The following is a 23,565-nucleotide window of genomic DNA, read 5'->3' as shown; positions in this document are numbered from 1 at the left end:
TCTCTCTCTCTCTCTCTCTCTCTCTCTCTCTCTCTCTCTGTGTGTGTGTGTGTGTGTGTGTGTGTGTGTGTGTGTGTGTGTGTGTGCGTGCGCGTTGTACATATATTATTGTGTGGTGTGAAGGACAGAACAAGAAGTGGGATGTCTTCATCTATCATTCTTTCCCTTGTTTTAAGATAGGACTTCTTGCTGAATATGAGGTTTGTTGTTTTGGTGAGGTTTGCTTATCAGCGAGCTTTCAGATCTACCTGTGTCCATCCCCTATTCCTGGGGTTATAGGCAGAAATAGCCATGCCTAGTTTTTATGTGAACGCTGAGGGTTCAAACTCAGGTCTTCATGCTTGGACAGTTAAGCTTTCTTACCCACTGAGCCATCTCCCCAGCCCTCCTGATTGTCATAGTGAAATTATAAGGCTTTTGAGGATAATTAATATATTAAAAGAAAGGGATTCCATTCTTTAAAAAGAAAGGAATAGGAGTAATATTTATAAAGCACCTATTGTAGATTTATTAATCAACTGTTTTGCATTTCATTCTTACTGTGAATAAAAGTATCATTAAGTTTTTAAATGAAAAATAAATGCTTACAAAAGTACAAAAATTAAATGAAAAATTGATTAGTTAAATAACCAAGAAAGGATGTTTACTCCCTTCTATCTAACAAAGCCTATGCTTTCTTTTCAATTAAAGTTTCCGCAAGAGATACTAGGCCTAGTGATGGCTCAGCAGCTAAAGGCACTTGGCATGTAAGCCTACTGAACTGAGTTTTATTCTTGGAACCTCTGTAAAAGGTAGAAGAGAGAACTGACTCATAGCCCTGGCCCCCTGACCTCCAAATGTGTGCTGGGCTGCTTAGGCTCCCAGTACACAGTAAGAGAGGAAAAAATTATGATAAGCACACACATTTCAAGGGGAGGAACATGAAATGAGATTACTATCAATGATCAGAGGAATACAGAAAAACTCTACAAATTCCCATCTGTTTTTAGTTTTAAACCTAAAATATGTGTGTTATATGTACTATGTGTATGTGTATATAGTTTATATATATACACACACATATGCACACACACACTACTTTTTGAAGATAGAAGTTATTCTTGCCTTTGGAAAATAGGTATTGAAATTTAATTGATTTATTAAAATGTAAATAATATCTAAATCTTTTTATTTTACAGAAAATACAGAACCTTACCTCACTGTCTCTTTAGCATCTTTCTTGCTTATATACAGATAAGCTTTAGGTTTTTGAAGTTTCTAACCTTCACAATTTTAGCATTTGCCATAATATATTTGGTTTGGTTGGTTGATTTGTTTTGTTCTTTTGTCTTTTGTTTTTTGTATTTGTCTTTTGAGCAGGATATCATCATGTAGACCACACTTGCTTACAACCCTCACTCTTGGCTCAGTTTCCACTGCTTGGTTACAGATGTACTCTACCACTGATTTAATATAATGTACAATAATAATTTATACTAGGTATATTTTGTTGAGGAAAGCAGTGAATTATATAATATTCATTATGCATAATTTTAAAAATACTTAAGGTTCATTTATCATCATGCTATTAAGGCTTAAAGTTTAAGATTCTTGTGCATTTCCCTCTTTTGTTTCTTTACTACATTGAATCACAATGTCTGTTAGGACAAAGATTAGATTGTAGATTTCCATCAGGTTCTCCTAACAGTTTGCATTGTGGACATATTTTGTTGGTTTCTTTCCAACTTTGTGATTTTCAAACTTTAGATTAAATGAAAAATTATATAGGAGGAGATACAGTACAGGTCATATAGAAGATGGTCATTATTTTTACCAATTTGTGATTTGGCATGTGTGGCTAAAATACTTGTTTTTATTTCAAATGTCAGTGTTCTCTTTTCTTTTGAAAGACGTGTTTCTTCTGACATCCTTTAGACGCTTATTTTTGATCACACATATTTCTTTGGTAGCCTGCTGAGTGTCCTTAGTAGTGATGGTGGGCTCTGTCTCAACCTTTTTTGGGAGGAATGACAGAAATACTCACGAATCGGGATATTTCAGAAAGAAGCAGCAAAAATTCAAAGTTTTCAAAGTGACCATACAAGAATGCTACATTTGCAAATCTCATGTAAATCTCTTGAAATTTTGTTTGTAATGCCGTGATGATTAAAGATGGGCTTTAAGCAGTACGTGAGGCTATAAAGTTCCATTCAATCTTCTATCTGTCTGCTTACAGTGTAGCCACTGATGTAAGGTAGCAAATTAAAGATGGTTGGAAGGTCGTTGGAATAATGAAATCACTTAGAAAAGTAATAATCAGCACTTGGAAGGCAAAGGCAGGAGGACCTCTGAGATTGGGACCAGCCTGTTCTACAAAGTGGGTTCCAGGACAGCCAGGACTACACAAAGAAACCCTGTCTCAAGGGAAGAAAAAGGAGTAGTAATTGGGAACACAGAAAAGTGAGTGAGTGCTGGAGCTAAGTAGGAGATGAAGTCAGAGGTTGTGTCAACCTGGCTATAGACAGTTGAGATTTCAGGGAAGAGACTTAAGCCCACTCATTTCAGCAACATTTTGTAAATTCTAAGTGGTTTTTCCACATAGTTTACTATGTGGTTGCTACGTTATATTGATTTCCAAATTTTAAAATGTTATTCCTTTGTATAAGCCCCAGGATATCCAAATCTTGTATTTTGATAAACTTTAATTCTAGTAGCTTGTTTTTATTATTCCTAGTGTTGGCAAACAAAGAGAATCTTGAAAGAAGTAAGAGATAAATGACTTAACAGGTGCCGAGGATCTTCAGTATAATAGGTAATCTTGGTAGAAAACGTGCAAGCCAGAGGCAGTGGAATAATATAGTTAAAATACTAGAAGAAAACCACAGTAACAGACAGATTCTCTATCCAGAAAGAGTACTTCAAATGTGAGGGCATGCCAAGTATGATACCTATAGTCTCAGCACTTGGGAGGCCAAGCTGGCTACATAGTGAGATTTAGTCTCACAAAACAAAATAAGGTGCCAGGGTGGAGGTTAAGGCATTCTCATTTTAGGTAAATTACAGCTGAGGGAGTTCATTACCGTTAGATTTACCTTAAATGCTTAGGGTAAATCCTTCAAGTTGAAATGGGAAGGGACTAGACAGTACATTAGGTCCACAGTATTAGTTTTCTCATGGGATTTGTTGCTTTCATATTGCTGTGACAAAATATCTGACAGAAACACTGAAGAAAACAGTTATTTCAGCTTACAATCCATAAGGAGCTAGTTCTTCATGATTGGCTGGCTTATGTTGTAGGGCAGAGCTGCTCACATCTCAGTGAGCCAGGAGCTAGATAAACATGGACACTAGTTCTTAAAGCCTAGCAACAGCATAGCAATTCCTCACAAGCTATTGAGGGTCAGACTGTGCATTCTGTCGTTACTCCAAAAATGGAAAGTATTTACAAAACAAACAAACAAACAAAAAAAACCCAAGAAAACCACCTTACAGAGAAATTCAAATACAAAGTATTTAACAAAATAGCAACCAACATTTAAGGAAAGTCAACACCTAGATTACCTAGAACTAGATTACCTAAGTGAATAAACCATATTTTATATTGAGAAGAGCAACATGTAAAGATGAACAAATAGTACCAATCTTGGGGTTAAAGAGATAAATTGAATTTTTACATAGGAGTTGCATATAACAGGGCTTGTTGCATTGATAGGTACACAGTAAATATTTACATAGAATACTTTCAGTGCTTGCCATACGTAATGAGGACTGGAGGTGATACTACAGAAACCCTGTGAAAAAGCTGAACACAGCAGTGCATGTTTATAATCTCAACAGCGAGGAATGAGAGACAGGAGGAGCCTGGTGACTTACTGCTTGTTTCAAAAAATAAAGTGGAGGGTCAGCAAGGTGGCTCAGTGGGAAAAGTCACTTGCTGCCATACCTAGTGACCTGAGTTTGATTCCTGGGGCCTATATGGTGGAAAGAGAGAACTGATTCCTACAAGTAGTCCTTTGACTTTAGTGTCAACGTAATGGCATACTTATGTGCACCCAATAAAATGTAATTTTTTTAAAGTAAGGGGTTAAATGGTTGATAAGAACACCAGACATTGATTTCAGCCCTGCACACGCACCCATGTACCCACACACAGACTTAAAAGAACAATTTTGGAAATTATAGTTGCCATAGTTAAACAAAATGAAACAAAAAAACCAAACTAGTACCCACTAGCTAAGATATAGTAGATGCTGTAGAAGTTAAGGCTTTCAACATAATGAAATAGTATCAAGTCTAATCTGACAATCATATAATCTTTTTCTCGTGAACTTTTTCTAGAATATGAGCATACATTGACCAGATTGGGGCAGAATTTGGTCTTTGTTCAGTTCTCCTTCAAAGTAAAATATCCTGATACAAGAAACATAAATACTTAAATAAATGTGGGGGACACAGCTTAGAAATAATAATAAGCATTGAGAAACTTAACAACATTCATAAATGGCATCAGTGAGACAGAATTAGAGTCTTCATTAAAACCATGAAAGTGGAACACTGATAACATGTGATGCTGGGCTGTTAAATGTTCACAGTAACAACAATGGCTTATGCTCTAAGATCAAGAATCAACAAATGGGACCTCATAAAACTGAAAAGCTTCTGTAAGGCAAAGGACACTGTCATTAGGACAAAGCAGCAACCAACAGATTAGGAAAAGATCTTTACCAATCCTACATTCGAGAGGGCTAATATCCAATATATACAAAGAATTCAAGAAGCACCTAAAGAAGCGTTCAGCATCCTTAGTCAGCAGGGAAATGCAAATCAAAACAACCCTGAGATTCCACCTCTCACCAGTCAGAATGGCTAAGATCAAAAACTCAGGTGACAGTAGATGCTGGCAAGGATGTGGAGAAAGAGGAACACTCCTCCATTGTTAGTGGGATTGCAAGCTGGTACAACCACTCTGGAAATCAGTCTGGAGGTTCCTCAGAAAATTGGACATTGCACTACCTGAGGACCCAGTTATACCACTCCTGAACCTATACTCACAAGATGCTCCAACATATAACAAGGACACTGGCTGCACTATGCTCATAGCAGCCTTATTTATAAAATCCAGAAGCTGGAAAGAATCTAGATGCCCTTAAGCAGAGGAATGGATACAGAAAATGTGGTATGTCTTCACAATGAAATACTACTCAGCTATAAAAACCAATGACTTCATGAAATTCATTGGCAAATGGATGGAACTAGAAAATATCATCCTGAGTGAGGTAACCCAATCACAAAAAAAAAAAAAAAAAAAAAAATACATGGTTCACACTCATTGATAAGTAGGTATTAGCCCAAAAGCTTGAATTACCCAAGATACAATCCACAGACCACATGAAGCTCAAAAAGAAGGATGACCAAAGTGGGGATGCTTCAATCTTTCTTAAAAGGGGGAATAAAAATATTCATAGGAGGAGATATGGAGACAAAGTTTGGAGCAGAGACTGAAGAAAAGGCCATCCAGAGCCTGCCCCCACCTGGGGATCCAGCCCATATATATAATATACAGCCACCAAATCTAGACAATATTGATGAAGCCAAGAAGTGCATGCTGACAAGAGCCTGATATAGCTGCCTCCTGAGAGGCTCAGCCAGAGCATGACAAATACAGAGGCAAATGGTAGCAGCAAACCATTGAACTGAGAACAGGGTCCCCATTGGAGAAAGGTTTAAAGGAGCTGAAGGGGTTTGCAACCCCATAAGAACAACAATGCTAACCAACCAGAGCTCCCAGGGACTTAACCATCATCCAAAGGCTGTGGACAGACCCATGGCTCCAGCTGCATATGTTGCAGAGGATGGCCTTGTTGGTCACCAGTGGGAGGAAAAGCCCTTGGTCCTGCTAAGACTGGACCCCCCCCCCAGGGGAGGGGAATGTCAGGGCAGGAAGTGGGGTGGTTGTGGAGGGGGAACACCCTCATAGAAGAAGGGGTGGGTAGGAGGCTTATGGATGGGAAACTGGGAAAGGGAATAACATTTGAAATGTAAATAAAAAAAATCCAATAAAAAATGTTCACAGTAAAAAGATCATTAAATTAAAAAAAATCCTTGTGAGAGACTCTTTCAAATAAGGTACATAGCTGCTGTGGAGCAATATCCAAGATTGTCCTCTTGTCTTCACATACATACATACGTATATGCTCATGCTGATACACAGGGATACCCACGTCCATGTGAGCATGTGTGCATACTTGTATATACAATTATATACTTGTTTGTGTTGGTTAGTTTTAGTTGTTAACTTGATACAATCCATAGTCACCTGGGAAAAGTATCCCAAAGTGTGACTGTCAATTTGGCCTGTGGGCATGACCGTGTGAGATTATCTAGGGTATGTTAATTGATATGGGAAGAAGAGCCTAAAAGTAGGTGGCATCATTCCTTGGGTCTTGGACCCAGGAGAAAGTGAGCAAGGCACAAACATCAATGCATATTTTATTGATGTTTGTTCTTAACCCTGGATTTGATATAGATAGCTTTCTGCTTCAAAATCCTGCTGTGGCTTCCCTTCTATTGTCGACCTGAATCTGTGAGCTAAAACAAACCTTTTCTCCTTTACATTGCTTTTTTTTAAAATGTATTTTATCACAACAATTAGAAACAAAATTAAGACACAGTTACATACCACTACCGGAGACAGAGGTGTGGCGCCACATGCTTGTATTCCTAGCACTTTTGAGGCTCTGGCAGGAGGTTTCTAAGTTCAAAGCCAACGTTAGCCCTAACTACTGACACTCTGTCTCAAAAACAGAGCCCAACATGACATTGATTTTGAACTTTTAAAAATTTGTGATCAAGATTGAATATCTCTGCTATTTATTTCCTAGTCCGTTCTCTGTTTCTCTATTAATATTGTTTTTTTTTTTTCTTGTTGTTGTATAAGATTTTTTTGTGGGTTGATTTGCTGTTTGAATTGTTTCATCTTGGATTTTTACATTTGCTTTCTGTGGGTATGTGTGATGGTGTGCACCTGTGCCACAGCACATTCATGGACCTCAGAGAACAACTTCTGAAAATCGAGCTCACCTTCCACCATGTGATTTTTAAGGGATTAATTTCAGGTCGTCAGACTTGACTGCCAGTGCCATTCCCAGTGAGCCATCTTGCCAGCCCCTCCCTAGGTTTTTGTTTTTTGTTTTTATTTTTATTTAATGATCTTTTTACTGTGAACATATAACAGCCTGCCACTACATGTTATCAGTGTTCCACCTTCATGGTTTTAATGAAGACTCTAAATCTTGTCTCACTGATGTCATTTATGAGTGTTGTTAAATGTCTTAATGCTTATTATTACACTATTTCTAAGCTGTGTTCCCACATTTATTTAAGTATTTGTGTTTCTTGTATCCAAATATTTTACTTTGATGGAAAACTGAAGAAGGACATCAGGCTTTGGGTAGATTATTCTCACATTTAGATAGTCATTAAATAGTTTATGACTGTGTTAGCTTGCTGTAATACAACATGCTAAGCAAAAGTATCTTGGGACAAAGGAGTTTGTTTCATCTCATAGGTTACAGTCTAGCAGGGGACATCAAGACAGGAGCGTGACACAGAAACCCTGAAGAAGTTTTGCTTACTGGCCTGCTCCCATATTCATTCTTGATCACCTTTCTAATACAGCCCAGCTGTACCTGCGTAGGCATTATACTGCCCTTCCACATCACTAGCAGTCAAGAAACAGCATTACTTCTAATTTAATGTTTTTACATTAAACCCTTTTCAAAAATGCGGTCTTCAAGTACAACAGATTTGCAATAACTGATATGCTACTTCTTCAGGGAAAAAAGAAATTTCTCTTTTTTATTTTTCAGAGGTGGCTGGATCCAAACAAACCAATAAGGAAGCAGCTAAAGAGTGAGTATACTATTTACTTGGTGTTTTGCAAATATGCCTTATAAAGATGATGGACTAATATAATCTGATTAATTAGAGCTGTTTTTGTTAATTCTAGGAGGATCACCTTACAATTTGAACTTTAGAGTCAAATTCTTTGTAAGTGACCCCAACAAGTTACAAGAAGAATATACAAGGTTGGTTTATGGAACTATTTCTTTTGAAAACATTGTCAGAAATATAATATGAAAAATTAAAATTAACTAGGCAAAAGTAAATGACCATGCTAAAAATGTGAACTTCCAAACCAGCATATAGAACGTGTATAAGTATCCCAGAGTAGCTGTCTCCTCCATGAGTGGGAGAACTTTTAGGAGTTGGACCCCAGAGCCACCTCATCCTTCCTTAGCAGCGCTGCTGAGATGGCACTGGATGGTACAAGGCGTGTTGCATTGTGAGAGTTTCTGGTACATATTTTTTTCATGCAAAAGCATATTCTTGTTTTTTCTTTCTTTTCACTAAGCAGAACATAAAATTTCTAAAATATCCATGTAGCCATCATGTGTAGGATATATTTTTAAGTCCAAAGAAAATACACTGAACTTTATAAAAGATGTTGCAGGGATAAAGCACATTTGGGCATCTGTGTGCCCAGTTTACTGCTTTACTGCACGTTCTAAGTCTTAGCTTGTCACTTCTGCCTGAGAAACTACTCAAGAATGATCCATTTCAGCAATGTCCCTGAGAATTAGGTAAAATGTTTAGGGTAGATGTAAGAAAAGTAATGACAGTCATTACAGTAAAGCTGCAAAAGTGCAGATTACTGTAGATGGTGAAATTCAGAATTTGTTATTTAAATGAAAAGAATTAAAACACTATCCCCTTTGTACACTTCCCAGATATAAGAACATGGGTGGTAATTCAACCCAGCCACAAAAGCTTCCACCTACAATCTGTCCTGCCTGCAAGATGTGCTGGGACAGGGGAAGCACAGAACTTGTGGGAGTGGCCATCCCAGGAGTGGTTCAATTTAGGGCCACACCACAAGAGGCAGCCCATGCCTGACACTGCCTGGATGGCCTATCAGAATTACTTTAGTGATGCAATGGAACGGAGCACAAGAAGAATAAAGCTATTGAGTTAGTATACACTGCTATTTCTGGACTATTTGTAGAGTTCTCAATACTAAAGAAAGCTTTTTAAAAACCAAACCAAACCAAACTGACAACAAACCAACAACAAAATCCTTTTATTCTTCTCTCATGTGTTACATCCTGACTGCAGTTTCTCCACTCCTCCTAGCTTCTCTGTTCACTTATTCTCTCCTCCAAATCAACTCCTACTCTGTTTCCCTGCAGGGACCATGTTTATGGCTTCAGTTTCTGTGAGCTCCTGTGAGCCTTGATAATTGATTCTGTGTGCTATGTTCTTGTGGTGTCTCCTGACTCCTACAATCCCCTTTTCTCTTTTGCAGATTTCCTCTGGCTCTCCCTGGGGTCTGGCTGTGGGTCTCTGCATCTGCTCTCATCAGTTGCTGATGACAATTGGGCTGGGCTATGAATATAGCAAAATATAACTAGGATCATGGGCTGTCCTTCTGGTTTCCAGCCAACCAGGCAATGTCAGTCATGGGCTCCCTCTTGTGCTGTGGACTTAAATTGGACCCCTCACATGTTGGTCCCTCCCACAAATTCTGTGCTACCCTTGCCCCAGCACATCTTGTAGGCAGGATAGATTGTAGGTCAAAGGTTTTGTGGCTGGGTTGATGTTAAAAAATATGGTTCTTGAAAATCTTTTCTGTTTGCTGATGCTTTTTTGATAAGGAGACCCTGGAGTACAGGTGCCATGTTTGACAGCTGGAATATTTATTTGCAACCACTAATAAATGTTTTTAATTTACTATTATAGCTCTTAGGTTTTGTTGTTGCTTTGTTCCTCCTTTACAACCATACTTTATTTTGTCTTACAATACAGTTTACATATTAAATTTAGCAAATATGTTGATGTTAAATATTTAAAGTAATCTTTTACCATTATAAGTAATCTTAAGTATACTAAATTTTTTTCTAATTTTGCAAGAACTCCAAGGAAATTAGTCAGAATTCATGAATAATTTTAATTATAAAACACTATAAATCACTTTTCATTTTCAGCTACATATATAAGAAATTCTAAAGCATCAACAATTTAAAATTAGATTTCTAACTTTTTTTAATGTTTGTGATATTTGTTAATATAAACAATTACATGCTGTCAATTACATTGTCTTAGTTATTTCTCGTGTTGCTTTGATTCGATACTTGAATAGAAACAAGAGAAGAGGGCTCATTTTGACTTGGAGTTTAGGATTGATTACAGCCCATCATGACAGGATAGGCATGGCAGCAGGAGCTTGAAGCAGCTTGTGTTATTACATCCATAATCAGAAAGCAAACCTCACGACCTGCTTTCACTTCTTCTAGCAAGGCTCTACCTCTTTAAGGTTCCACAACCTTCCACAAGAGCAGTACCAGCTGGATACCAAGTGTTCAAACACCTGAGTCTGTCGGGACATTTTACATTCAAACCATAGCCAAGTTCAATATTCAGATCACACAGAAAACTGGATTTCCTATTAGAACCTAAATGTGTCTCTCTGTGTTAATAGCATATATTGGAAACAATGGGTATATATCACTGATAATTGAGTCAGAACCTGAAGAAAGTATAAATATGTAAGCAGCTGAGAATGAACTTGTGCTTAAGCTGTCAGTGTAGGACACCATTTTTTTTATTAGATATATTTTTTAATTTCAAAGTTCTTTATGTTTTATAAGTATTGCTTTTGTTAAATTGTGGTACACGACTACATTTCATTTACTCATTATACTATACAAAAGTATTTCTCTACCCTGATTAATAAGTTAGAATTAGGACAGTTAAATATTCTAATGTGTCTGTTCGCCTAGATATTCTGAGGCAGTGTGACTCAAATGAGTGCAGACATGTATACGTTTCTCAGGTAATTCTAGTATTATAGCAAAGGAGCCAGGACTATGAAACACTTCAGTGTGCAGCTAAAGAAGATGGCTCAGGGTTAAGAGCAGATACTGTTCTTGTAGATTACCCTACTTTGGTTCCCAGTACCCATGTCAGTTACTGCCTGTAACTCCACTTCCAAGGAGATCCAGGGTACTCTCTTTTCTGACATCTGAGGGCACATGTCATGTGGTCATACCCACACACTGATATGTACACACACAGAGAGTGGTTTCAGACTTTATTCTTAAGGGTTTTCTGTGTGTGCAAATCTGTTTGTCTTTAAGTGTGTATGGGCTTCTTGTGCTTTCTCTTTGGATTTTTGTTTGTTTGTGTTTGTTTTGACTGATTCTGGTTTGTGTGTTTGTGCTGATATTATTATTATTATCGTTATTACTACTACTACTTCTACTACTACTACTATTATTATTATTATTATTTAGATGCTTACTTTATAATAAGAGATAGAAAGAAAGGCTGTGTACTTGGGTGGGTGGGAAAGAGGAGGATATGGAAGGAGTTGAGGGAAGACAAACCATAATCAGAATATATATTGTACGAGAAAATCTATTTTCAAATAAAAAAAAGAAGTACTTAAGTGAGATGATCCTGATTATTATTATCCTGATTATTATCAAGTACCTCCTTGTCTACAGCTGCTACCTTTTTGGGAGTAGTCTCTCTCTCTATCTCTATTTCTCCCTCTTTCTCTCTCTCTCTCTCTCTCTCTCTCTCTCTCTCTTCCCCTCCCTCCCTCTCTCTCTCTCTTTCTCTCTCTCTCTCTCTCTCTCTCTCTCTCTTCCCCTCCCTCCCCCCCCCCTCTCTCTCTCTCTCTCTCTCTCTCTCACACACACACACACACACACACACACACACACACACACACACACACAGATGTTTGCTCTACCTCCTTACTTCGAGATAGACACCAGTTTGAATTTGTGGGAAGAAAAATAGCAGCATCAAAAGTCTTACATCCTGATAAATGTATTTCAGTATTGGCAAGTTCTAGTACCATCAGAAGTGATTTTTTTTTTTAATGCATAAAACATATACACTAGGGGTTGGGGATTTAGCTCAGTGGTAGAGTGCTTGCCTAGCAAGTGCAAGGCCCTGGGTTCGGTCCCCAGCTCTGGAAAAAAAAAAAGAAAAGAAAAAAGAAAAAAAAAACATATACACTAGGCAAATGATCTTATTTTCCTTTTACAAATGTAGTAATTAAGTCTTACCCAAATTTTAGAATTTTGCCCCATATCATAGGCTACTTTAGGACTTAACTTTTGGTTTTTAATCTAACAATTCCCTTCTTTGGTTAAATGAATATATAAATGATTTTCAATAATTGTATTATTCTTACAGAATTTTACAATTATACCAAGTATATATTACCTTTAATTCACAACTGTAAAACTTTTTTTGTACTAAAGGCTTTTTAGATTTTCTTCTTCTTTTTAGTGGTTTTAGGCCTTGTGTATGCAGTGTACATGATCTGTTTGTGACTTATGCCACTAGACCCATCTTAGAGATTTGATTATGAGATCAAATAGACTTGATAGGATTGTACTCTCTGAATTAAGTAAATCATATTTATGTTGAGTTTTGACTTTTTAAAAGCTGATTGACGTCTATAAATCCTTTTTAATATTTAATATCATGACATTTGTTTTTGTGCCAGTATTTTCAATACAGGTGATTTTTGCCCAGGTATTGCCTAGCTTACCCATATCAGGGACAGAAGGACAGTGTCTTCTTGTAGGCAACCTCAGCAGTGTATCATGCTCATTTTAAAAGAAGGTGATTGTTTAAACGCTTTAATACCAGAGCTATATTAAAAGACAGAATTCGATTAATTTTCTGATGAAAGAGCTTCTTAACTCTAGTGGAAATAGAGAGCTGTTTTTTTCACATGAAGCTTAATAAGAAAATGATCTACACATAGGCCTTCTTATCCTGACTTCCTATTTCCACAGAAAGGATCGTTTTTCTCTCACTGGTTTCTAGTGTGCTCTTTTGCTCCAGTGTCATTGACGCTTAAAGTGTCTGTGCTTCAGTTCCTCTTGCATGGACCAGTGTTCAGACTACTGCTCCTAAATCTTCTCCCTGGCAGCAGAGATCTTAGAAGTCTTGAGTAGTTTTATATGAAGTTCCATGTATTAATCAATTCCCAAAATCCTCTATCTGTCACCTTTGCTAATGCATTTGTATACTGAGTTTACATGTACTAATGTGTAGATAACAAAAGGAAATATTTAAATATTTAATTTTGTTAATGTAAGTATAAAGTATCAAAGAACTCAACTTGATGATTCTACTAAATATCTTTTTCCCCCCAAGGTATCAGTATTTTTTGCAAATTAAGCAAGACATTCTTACTGGAAGGTGAGCTATTTTTAAGGGTTTTCTTATAGTATAGTTTAAAAATATTTTAAATTCTGTATTGAAGTTGGGGATTTGGCTCAGAGGTAGAGCGCTTGCCTAGCAACCGCAAGGCCCTGGGTTCGGTCCCCAGCTCCGAAAAAAAAAATTCTGTATTAAATATCTCATGACTGATGGCTGTAAATAAATTTAAACAATGGTTTTTGCTAGTATTAGTTCCTTTTATCAGTCTTTTTGTTGGGAGGGGGATTCTTTTATTTGTTTTTTAAGATGTTTTATTATATAGCCTAGATTGGCTTCAAACTGGCAGTCATCTGGACTTCATGAATGTTGGAATCATTGACATGTGCCATAAAACCCAGCTTGATTAATTTAATTGTGGTTAAAGTGAATGCATGTAGAAACTTCCAATGTTAGTAGTAGACTATAGCACATTTTAAATTGTATTTATCCTTGAATTATGTATTTTATCTTTTGCCCTATTAGATTATCCTGTCCTTGTAACACTGCTGCTCTTTTAGCTTCATTCGCTGTTCAGTGTAAGTATCAGCCACCTTTATTCAAGTTGCACATGGGTTTGTAGTCTGTGTAATAACACATTGCAGGAGTTCTTTAGATGTGTAGGAAGTAGGAACTACTGACATAATTCAATCAATATCTAGGTGGTTATCAATTATTTTTATGTGAATTATTGCAACTTGTTTATTGTAATGCTAGAAACACATTCATTTCATAACTATATATGAATTACTGACGTTGCTGATTTTAATATAATTAAAGTATTAAAGTGCGATATTTTTTTTTTCTTATTAGCTGAACTTGGAGACTACAATCAGTCAGAAAACTTGGCAGGCTACCTCTCAGATTATTCTTTCATTCCTAATCAACCTCAAGATTTCGAGAAAGAAATTGCAAAGTTACATCAGCAGCATATGTAAGTATTTGTTTTATTTTCTGTTTATTTGTTAAGCTTTATGGACAACTATGGTGGTTTGATAGGAATGGCCCCCATACACTCCTGTGTTTGAATGCTTGGCCCATAGGGAGTGGCACTATTAGGAGGTGCGGCCTAATTGGAGTAGGTGTGACCTTGTTGGAGGAAGGGTGTCAGTGTGGAGGTGGGCTTTGAGGTCTCCTAGCTCAAGCTATAACCAGTGTGGCACACAGTCTCCTTTCTCTGCTTGCAGCTCAGAATGTGTGTGGAAATCTCGGTTCTTCTAGCACCATGTCTGTTTGCATGCTGCCATAGAAATTGTAAGCCAGCCTCCATTAAATGTTTTCCTTTATAAGAGATGCCATTAGTCGTGGTGTCTCATCACAGCAATGAAACTCTTATTTAAGAGAGAACCTTTCTAGAGGAAAAGAATGTTTTACATCAGTCTTAATTTTATTGTTGTATTTGATATAGGAATTTCTATTATCATTATAAAAATACGTGGATGATTTATATTAAAGGCATTTCATTGTTTATTCCACCACATAAATGGCCTTGTGTTCATTTCTAAAACAACTATAAATTGTATGTAAACAGTTTATGTTATATTAAATATTTAATCTCAATCAGAGGTTTCTACCTGCTTAGATCATTCAGTTCCCAGATAAAAGAGATACAACTCTTATATTTATAAGCATTTTAATGTACCAGAGCTGGGTAGATATCTACTCTCTAAACTATTATGTCTGCTTTCCTGTCAGTAACCCCAAGTTATAACTTGCTCTCTTCTATCTGGGTAGATCTTAACTCTGTTTGGCCATTTCTCATGGTCATATTTTCATTACTCACCTAACTTGTAGCATATTCTCCCCTCTCTACGTAGCTTCTTTTCCCTCTTCCTCCTTTTGGTCCTCCTCAGACTCTTAGTCCAGGAACTGAAACCCTACCTACTTTCTCTTCTGCCCAACTATAGCATCTTTATTCAAACAATAGTTTTAAATTAAAGAGCAACGTTACATAGCATCACTTGTCTTATGTGAGGATTCTCTTGTCCCTTAGGCAACCAGGGCCAGTATTTAGAATTTCAATACATAGCAACAGACCAAACCTCAACAACTCCCCTTTATTATCTAAATAAAAGACTCTTTCTTTTATAATAATAAAGAATGTATAATCGGAGCAATTATGAAACAATTATGGAAATTGTTTTCAGCAACTTAAGAGAAAGTATTTTATTATCTAACCTATATTGGTGAGTTTGGAGTTTTGTATTTAAATAATTTTATTCTAATTTGCATTATTAACTTTAAAACTATCTTTTTATATCTAAAATATCTTTCTAAATGCTAAACAACTTCAGTGTAATTGTGAGACTGTAACTAGTTTTTAACCCCATCTGAGACCTGAGAAAGCGTATGCAGCTTCCACAGTTTATAGAAATGACAGTGACAGTTGACTAGACAGTCCCCAAAATGGTAGAGCATCTATCTTCAGCCTTTTGGCCCAGAATATCTGATAGACTTTTTCTGAAGCAGGAATTATGAAGGACTTGCTTACCCTGTCTTGGCAGAGCTTGGCAGTTGTCTTCCCTGCATTTGCTTGTTCTTTCTGGATAGCATTCTGTCTGCAGATGAACTTAGGTCATTTTCTTTCCCCAGTGGCCAACATGCCATAAGTAAAGTAACTCCATATGGAGGTTTCTGAAGCTCATCTTTTCCCAAGTTGAATGGGTTACTGTCAGGAGTTGACATGTCTTAATATCAAAAAAGGTTTTAAATTAATAATATTATATTTAAATGCCATATTTATGAGCTTCTGGAGTTTTTTGAAGACCATCTATTTGTAGTATATCTAAATAAACAAACATTATCTGTCTCCAGCTAGCTATTATCTGTACAACCTCGGGATGGATATTTCTGTGGTAATCTAGACTAGTATCTAACATGATCATGAGTTTGGTTGACTGACTCTTAATTTGCATTACTTAATTATCCTAAACAGTTTGTAATTGCAGCTATTAAAAGGATTGGAACTAAATCTTGATATAAATGAGTTGCATAGGCATAATACCCATATAAGAGTTGAACCATACATATATTATGTCATAACAGAATTAATCTTAAATTTTGTATCAGTATACAAAGATTTATACCAATGAAAACTTAAATCTGTATCAATATGCAAAATTCTACACCAGTGTAACAAAGTATAACCTCAGTTTGCATCAAAATATAAAAATCTCCACCAATGTAAGATTATGTCTATAAAATGTCTTTTGCTTTAAGAGTAGATTCAATAATCTACCTCTATTTGTCTAATTTTATATATTTCTATATACCCCCTTTTCCTTCTCAATCCCCTTCCCTTACCTAAGGAAGAAAGATAGAAAAAAAAAGGAAAGGAAAGAGAAATCTGTCCTCCTATTTAGATTCCTCTCTGTCCAAGACCATAAATTTGTAAATCATCCCCTAAAATGCTAACATAGATATTACTCACAAAATGACCAATGACTGCAACTTAATGTACTGGGACAATACTCTTCTCATAATTGCTTCCTCTTGTATTGAGGTAAAGATTTCCTTTTCGGTAGTCCAAGAAAATTAGAAAAATGGTTAAGTCAAAAGAAAGCTCACTGACATTAGTTGTTGTTCAGTCTCTATATGTTGATTAAGTGAAGTGTTTTTTGTTTTGGATATTTTATTTATTTACATTTCAGATGCTATTCCCTTTCCCTGTTTCCCCTCTGGAAACCCCCTATCCCATCTTCCCTCCCCCTCCTTCTATAAGGGTGCTTCCCCACCTACCCACCCGCTCCTGCCTCTCCACCCTGGCATATCAAACATTCCCAGGACCAAAGATTTCTCTACCCATTGATGTTCAACAAGCCCATCCTCTGCTACATATGTGACCAGAGCCATGGGTCACTCCGTGTGTACTCTTTGGTTGCTGGTTTAGTCCCTGAGGGGGGGTCTGGGGGGTCTGGTTAGTTGATGTTGTTCTTCCTATGGGTTGTAAATCTCTTCATCTCCTTCAGTCCTTTTTCCAACTCCTCCTTTGGGGACTCTGTGCTCAGTCCAGTGGTTGGCTGTGAGCATCCCCCTCTGTATTTGTCATGCTTTGGCAGAGCCTCCCAGGAGACAGCTATATCAGGCTCCTGTCAGCAAGCACTTCTTGGCATCTGCAGTAGTGTCTTGGTTTGGTGGTTGTATATGGGATGGATCCCCAGGTAGGGCATTCTCTGAATGGCCTGTCCTTCAGTCTCTGCTCTACACTTTGTCTCTGTATTCCCTCCCTTGAGTATTTTGTTCCCCCTTCAAAGAAGGACTGAAGCCTCCATGCTTTGGTCTTTCTTCTTGACCTTCATGTGGTCTTTGAAGTGAAGTCTTGAATGGATCAGTCTGAAAGACTGGATAAACGGAGGTCACCTGGGATTAGCAGTCCTTTCTGAACCTGTTCCAGAAGCAAGTCTCTGGAAACAGCATCAGTTTAAGGCAGGGTGGGTCACAGAGCTGAAATAGCAGGTCTATACATCTCACCTTGAAGGTGAATACTGTCAGGGATGCTGTGATGCTTTGTATAAATAAGCTTGGCCCAGGGAGTGGCACTGTTTGGAGATGTGGCCTTGTGGGCATGGACTTTAGTACCCTTGTCCTAGTTATTTGGGAGTCAGTATTCTCTAGCAGTCTTCAGATGAAGATGTAGAGCTCTCAGCTCCTCCTGTACCGTGCCTGCCTGGATGCTGCCATGGTCCCTACTTGATGATAGGGACTGGACCTCAGCCAGCCCCAATTAAATAAATGTTGTCCTTTATAAGACCTGCTTTTTTGTCTTTATAAGACTTGCATTGGTCATGGTGTCAGTTCACAGCGTAAGACCCTACCTAACACAGATGCCCTCCTGGTCTTTCATGCTACAGTAACCTTTCCAGGTATACATAGCTCTATAGAGACAATTGTGTGGAACGTGCAGGGCACATAGCTCAATTGAAGATGGTTTTCTGCTCCTTGTTTGAGCAGGTGGAAGATAACTGTCTTTTCTTAGAAGTTACTTTGATCATATGACCAAACGGCAATATAAATTTCCATTTTTGCCATAGGAAAGGATGGTATGTAATAATAAGTCATGACAATTCTGTAGCCAACAAGATTTATTAGCTCTGTATAGTTCAAATTCTGGTAGGAGATATTTTCCTGTCTAGTCAGTTTCAGACCTGTCCACAACTGGAGAAATCAACAAAAATATCACCTGTTTGTTTGGTCTTCTTCACTTTCTCCTCACTGCTGCCAAGATATTCAGGGGGTTTCTCTTTATCATATCTGCTCCTTATTATTTTGGAATCAATCCAAAGCCTTTTCTTCTTTTCTGTCAACACAAGTACAGAGCCTCTCTCCCATCATAGCATGTCCTTTTTCTTCCAGTCTAAAGTATAATACTAAAATGTATACAATGACCCAATTTGACAGGCTCTTTTCTACCTGGGTCTGCTCCATTTTGACCTCTTTCAACGGATTACAATACCATCATAGCCATTGATAACTTCCTTCATTTGATAATTTAAAACAAAACATTTTAAAACAATTATTATTATTCATTGAGACAGGTTTTCTCTGTGTAGCCTGAGATGACTAGAATATGCTCTATAGATTAGGCTGGCCTTGAACTCACAAAGAACCTATTTGTCCCTCCTTTCATCTCCCAAATATTGAGATCAAAGTTTGGGATGGATGGATATGTGTGTGTGTGTGTGTGTGTGTGTGTGTGTGTGTGTGTGTGTGTGTGTGTGTGTGTATTTATTATTAGGTACCCATGCAAACACCAATTCCCATTTCTTCCTTCTTTGGAGATTAAAATTTATGTGGATAAATATATCTATATTCCTCTTTATATAAATTAACTCAGTATCTTTCTTTTTATTCAAGTTTGTTTAAATTTCCTTTCTTTTACTGTATAAACATATTCCCAAGCAACCTTGTGTCTGCTTAGTGTACTAGGGTGAGCCATAATCAGTTTTCTCATGGGATCCCACATTTAAAGAGCATGGTTGTTAATTAAAGCATGACTTCCTATTTTAAGTTAGTTCTTAGGAGCTGCCATCAGTTTTTTCGTGGGAGCCTCATATTCCAAGGAGATGGGCTAGCTGTTCAGAGTAACATGAAACTCTACCCCATGTTAGCTCTTATGAGCATAGCTTTTGTTTTTCTGTTGGATAAAAGCAAAGCAACTCTGTCCCAACCCCAACTCTGGGTTCCCAAAGTGAACAGTAGAATGTATCTTTCTTAAGGCAAAATGCTCTTTGGCAACAGAAAGCATTATCTTTGATTTGAAATTATAAGCATATCTTATGGGAATAAATATACCCATATTTTTCTTCTTTTTTTATAGATTTAAAACTGATATATTGATTGCTTCATTTAACATTGTCGGTTCTTTAAAAAAGTAATTTTAGGGGGCTAAAGAGATAACTCAGTACTTGTTGCTCTTACAGAGGACCCAAGTTTATTTTCCAGCACCCAGATTAGATAACTCAAACTGTGTGGAACTACAGCTTCAAGGGATCTCGATGCCCTCTTCTGGCCTCCATGGGTACCCTCACACAGGTGCACATGACCACACATAATTACATATAGATGTAATTAAAAATAAAATATAACTTTAATTTTAAAAAAGGAAATTTTGAAATAATGTGTTTATAATATTCAGTACAATTGGCTTGGCCATCTTAGTTTTCAGAGTTTTGAAGTATGTTGATTATGTTTAGTAATGAATGAGGGGGAGAAGAGTAACACTCTAATAAATTTCTTCTAATGTTCTTTTAAAGGCAGTTAACTTGTTCCATTCTCGGGAGTAGTCAACTTTGAGAGTATTTTTAACCTCATCTTTTGTGATAGTCCTTCAGATTTATATACTTGCGTGTATGAGTGTATGAGTGTTCTGCATGTATGTATGTCTATGGACCATGTGCCTGCCTAGTACCTACTGAGGTAGAAGAAGGTGTCAGGATTGGAGTTACACTGTTGTGAGCTACCATGTAGGGAATTGAATCTGGGTCATCTTTAAGAACAACCAGTTCTCTTAACTACTAAGCCAAGTCTCCAGCTCCATGGGACATTTTTTTCAAGAAGAAAATTGTTTTGATTTGATTTGATTTGATTTGAGACAGGGTCTCTATGCAGAACCCTGACTATCCTGGAATATACCATGTAGTCCAGCTTCTATCTCACAGAAATCCATCTGCCTCTGTCTCCCAAGTGCTGGGATTTACGCTGTGCATCACTATGTCTGGCCTTAAGCATTGTGTTTTATGGCTCAGAGTGCAGTTTCGCTTTAACCTGTGATTCAGAATAGTGACAGGACAAAGATACTGTTGCATAGTGGTCAAAGTCTGAACTAGAGTTAAATGTCCTGGCTTAAAGTACTTACTATCTCAGAACCTTGGCCATAGATCTGTTTCTGTTGCTTTATTTCCTTAGATTTGAATTTGAGAGGATTAAAATATTTTGAGTTAGAAATTCTGAATCTTTTTCTTCTTCTTCTTCTTTCTGTTTTTTGTTTGTTAGTTTTGTTGTTACTGTCTTTGGAAAGGGTTTCTCTTTGTAGCTCTGGGAGTCCTAACTTACTCGGTAGACCAGGCTGGCCTTAAACTCAGAATTCTACCGGGCTCTGCCTCTCAAGCACTGGGACTAACGTTGTGTGCTACCACCTCCTGGCCAGAAATTGTGAGTCTTGGTATTATATACACAAAGTACAAATAATACTGACAATTTGGTTATAACTTAAGTGTCTCCAAAAGTTAGAAAATAATAGCTCAGTCCCTAATTTTGAACCACCAATGGGCCAAGCATGGCAAATACAGGTTTTCATATGTAATACAATGTATATTTATTTATATTATAAATCTAAAATAGCTAAATATGTCACTGAATATTTGGATCAGACCTAGACCTTCTCATGTTAGGAAAGTGCTCTACCATTGAGCTAATTGATCTGTCTGTCTTTCTATTTTTATATTAAATATATTTAGAGTTTATATTAAGATATAGATTAAGTATATTTAAGTCTATATTTTAAATGCATGGGGGAATATTTTATAGGATGTGAGCTTTTCTGAAATCCATTGTCCACAAATGAATGCTCACATGAACAGACATTAAGTTCTGTGTTGGATGTGGGATGCTTTTGCATTCTACAGTTGTTGCTACAAAAATAATTTATCTTTAAAAATAGATTTAAAAATACTGTTTATGGGGTTGGGGATTTAGCAAGCACAAGGCCCTGGGTTCGGTTCCCAGCTCCGAAAAAAAGAAAGAGAAAAAAAAATACTGTTTATTCCTTTCTGGTAAAAGGTTTTTTGACCTTGGATTTGCTGTAAACTGTGGTCTAGTGTGATGAGGATGCTGTTTTCCTATAAAAGCCATTTCTTTATAAGTAAAAACTTTTCATATAGCCTGTCCAAGTCAAAGCTTTGAAGCTAAGTTGGAGTTTTAAATTTTACCTAATGACATTCCCTTAAATAAGGAAAGGGGTTGTATTTCCAAAGCTAATTCTGTTTGAAAAGCTGAATCATCAGATGTAAAAACGGAAACCTGGTTTAATTGGGAGGACTTTATAGTTTACACAGTTTCCTCGGTGGTCTTGAGGGTCACATTAATGTTGGTTGTGCGTTAGCAAGTTGTTGGATCCTTTCCAGCGTCGGTGATGAAAAGGCTGATATCTTCACCGGTGTAGTTCTCTGCTGTACTGCATGCGAACTCCATTAACTAAGCGTTAGGAGTATATTTGAAATAGAGTAGACGTTTTAAAGGAGCTGTAGTTTAGGGTAGTTCTGATATTTGTGTTTTAAGAATCACTAGAAATATTTTTTTAAATATAAAGCTTTATCCTCAACTTCCCTATGCAATTGTACTTCTAAGCATCTCAGATGAATGCCTGATTATTCCCCATCTGTCATTGTTACTAAGTATATTTTGAAACATAGTAAAAATTGTTGAAATGTTAAAATCAATAAATCGAAGACATTTAATGAATACATAATTGCTCTAAAAATCTCTTGATACTCATGTTTGTTCATGTTATTGGCAGTGTATATATAGTATACTCCATACATTTTTACATGTAGCTATGTATATACTGTGTGGTTATGTATAAACTGTATTATGAGATATGTTTTAGAACTAGAGAAATGTCTCTGGTTAAGAGTACTGACTGTTCTTCCAGAGGTCCTGAGTTCAATTCCCAGCAACCACATGGTAGTTCACAACCATCTGTAATAGGATACGATGCCCTCTTCTGGTGTCTCTGAAGACAGCAACAGTGTACTCACATACATGAAATAAATAAACAAATCTAAAAAAAATGTTTTAAAGTTATGTCAGGAAATAAGTAGCTTTGTTAATAGCTATAAGATCAGCTAGAGGTTTTTAAACTTACTGTATTCTTTTCCCTTTTCTTCACGGCTGATCTGTAGTACTCCTCCGTGATTTCTAATTGCCAGTGTCTTTTAAAAATTTTTTTACATGGACTGACCCTGGGCTTCAACCTCATAGGTAGCAATGAATAGCCTAGTAAGGGCACCAGTGGAAGGGGAAACCCTTGGTCCTGCCAAGACTGAACCCCCAGTGAACGTGATTGTTGGGGGGAGGGCGGTAATGGGGGGAGGGTGGGGAGGGGAACAACCTATAGAGAAGGGGAGGGGGAGGGGTCAGGGGATGTTGGCCTGGAAACCAGGAAAGGGAATAACAATCGAAATGTAAATAAGAAATACCCAAATTAATAAAGATGAAAAAAATTTTGTTTTTTAATTAGAGTATTTCACCACTCTTCTCCTTCCCTTGTCTATGGGTGGGACCTCATGAGTTTCCCTTTTTCCTGTTAGCAAGTCTATTGGTAGCACTGTTGTTTAAGCAGCTACACTGTTGGGGTATCATGAATGAAGCTTCGCTATGGTTTTTTGGAGACCCACTCTCACAGAAGACTTCCTGGTTTGCTGGCTCTTTCAGTCTTTTTGCTTCCCTCTTCCTCAGTGTTCTCTGAGCCTTAGGTTCAGGAGTTGTGTTCTAGATGCACCCAGTGGTGATAGCTTCCTTCCCCCATGATTCATTGTTTTTCTGCATTATCTGCTATGGTTTTCTGAAATGATCTCATATGCTGTAAAGAGACAGCAAAAGTCCCTGTTTCATAAGGGTTAAGAGCTACAGTTACCTCTGGGCACAATGAAAAATTTTAGGATGTAATGAGGAATTACACTGTTGTAGAAAAAGGATGGTAGTAGGTTCTCTACAACCGTAAGGTCCATGACTTCACTAGCCCCAGCACTCACAGTGTTCATGTATTCCCGGAAAACAATGACCTTGAAATAAGGTAGATGTTAC

The 23,565-nt window shown here is 37.2% G+C and overlaps 1 protein-coding gene across 6 annotated transcripts in view; it reads left to right on the top strand.

Annotated features, from left to right (window-relative positions):
* Positions 1–23,565, top strand: part of Ptpn4 (protein tyrosine phosphatase, non-receptor type 4) — a 180,133-nt gene that overhangs the window by 61,490 nt on the left and 95,078 nt on the right. For 4 of the 6 annotated variants that reach the window (XM_087579984.1, XM_087579983.1, NM_001100479.3 and 1 more), the window contains 5 exon segments: positions 7,848–7,890; positions 7,988–8,066; positions 13,222–13,266; positions 13,750–13,802; positions 14,077–14,197. Coding sequence is in view for 4 of the 6 variants with exons in the window: in XM_087579983.1 (XP_087436109.1) it covers positions 7,848–7,890; positions 7,988–8,066; positions 13,222–13,266; positions 13,750–13,802; positions 14,077–14,197 (341 nt within the window). In the remaining 2 variants the exon portion in view is untranslated. 6 annotated transcript variants of the gene reach the window in all.

Source organism: Rattus norvegicus, chromosome 13 (assembly GCF_021556685.1).
Source record: "Rattus norvegicus strain SHRSP/BbbUtx chromosome 13, alternate assembly SHRSP_T2T, whole genome shotgun sequence".
Classification (NCBI taxonomy): Eukaryota; Metazoa; Chordata; class Mammalia; order Rodentia; family Muridae; genus Rattus; species Rattus norvegicus.
The sequence above is the reverse complement of the archived record's forward strand: the minus strand, read 5'-3'. Positions and strand labels throughout refer to the sequence as shown.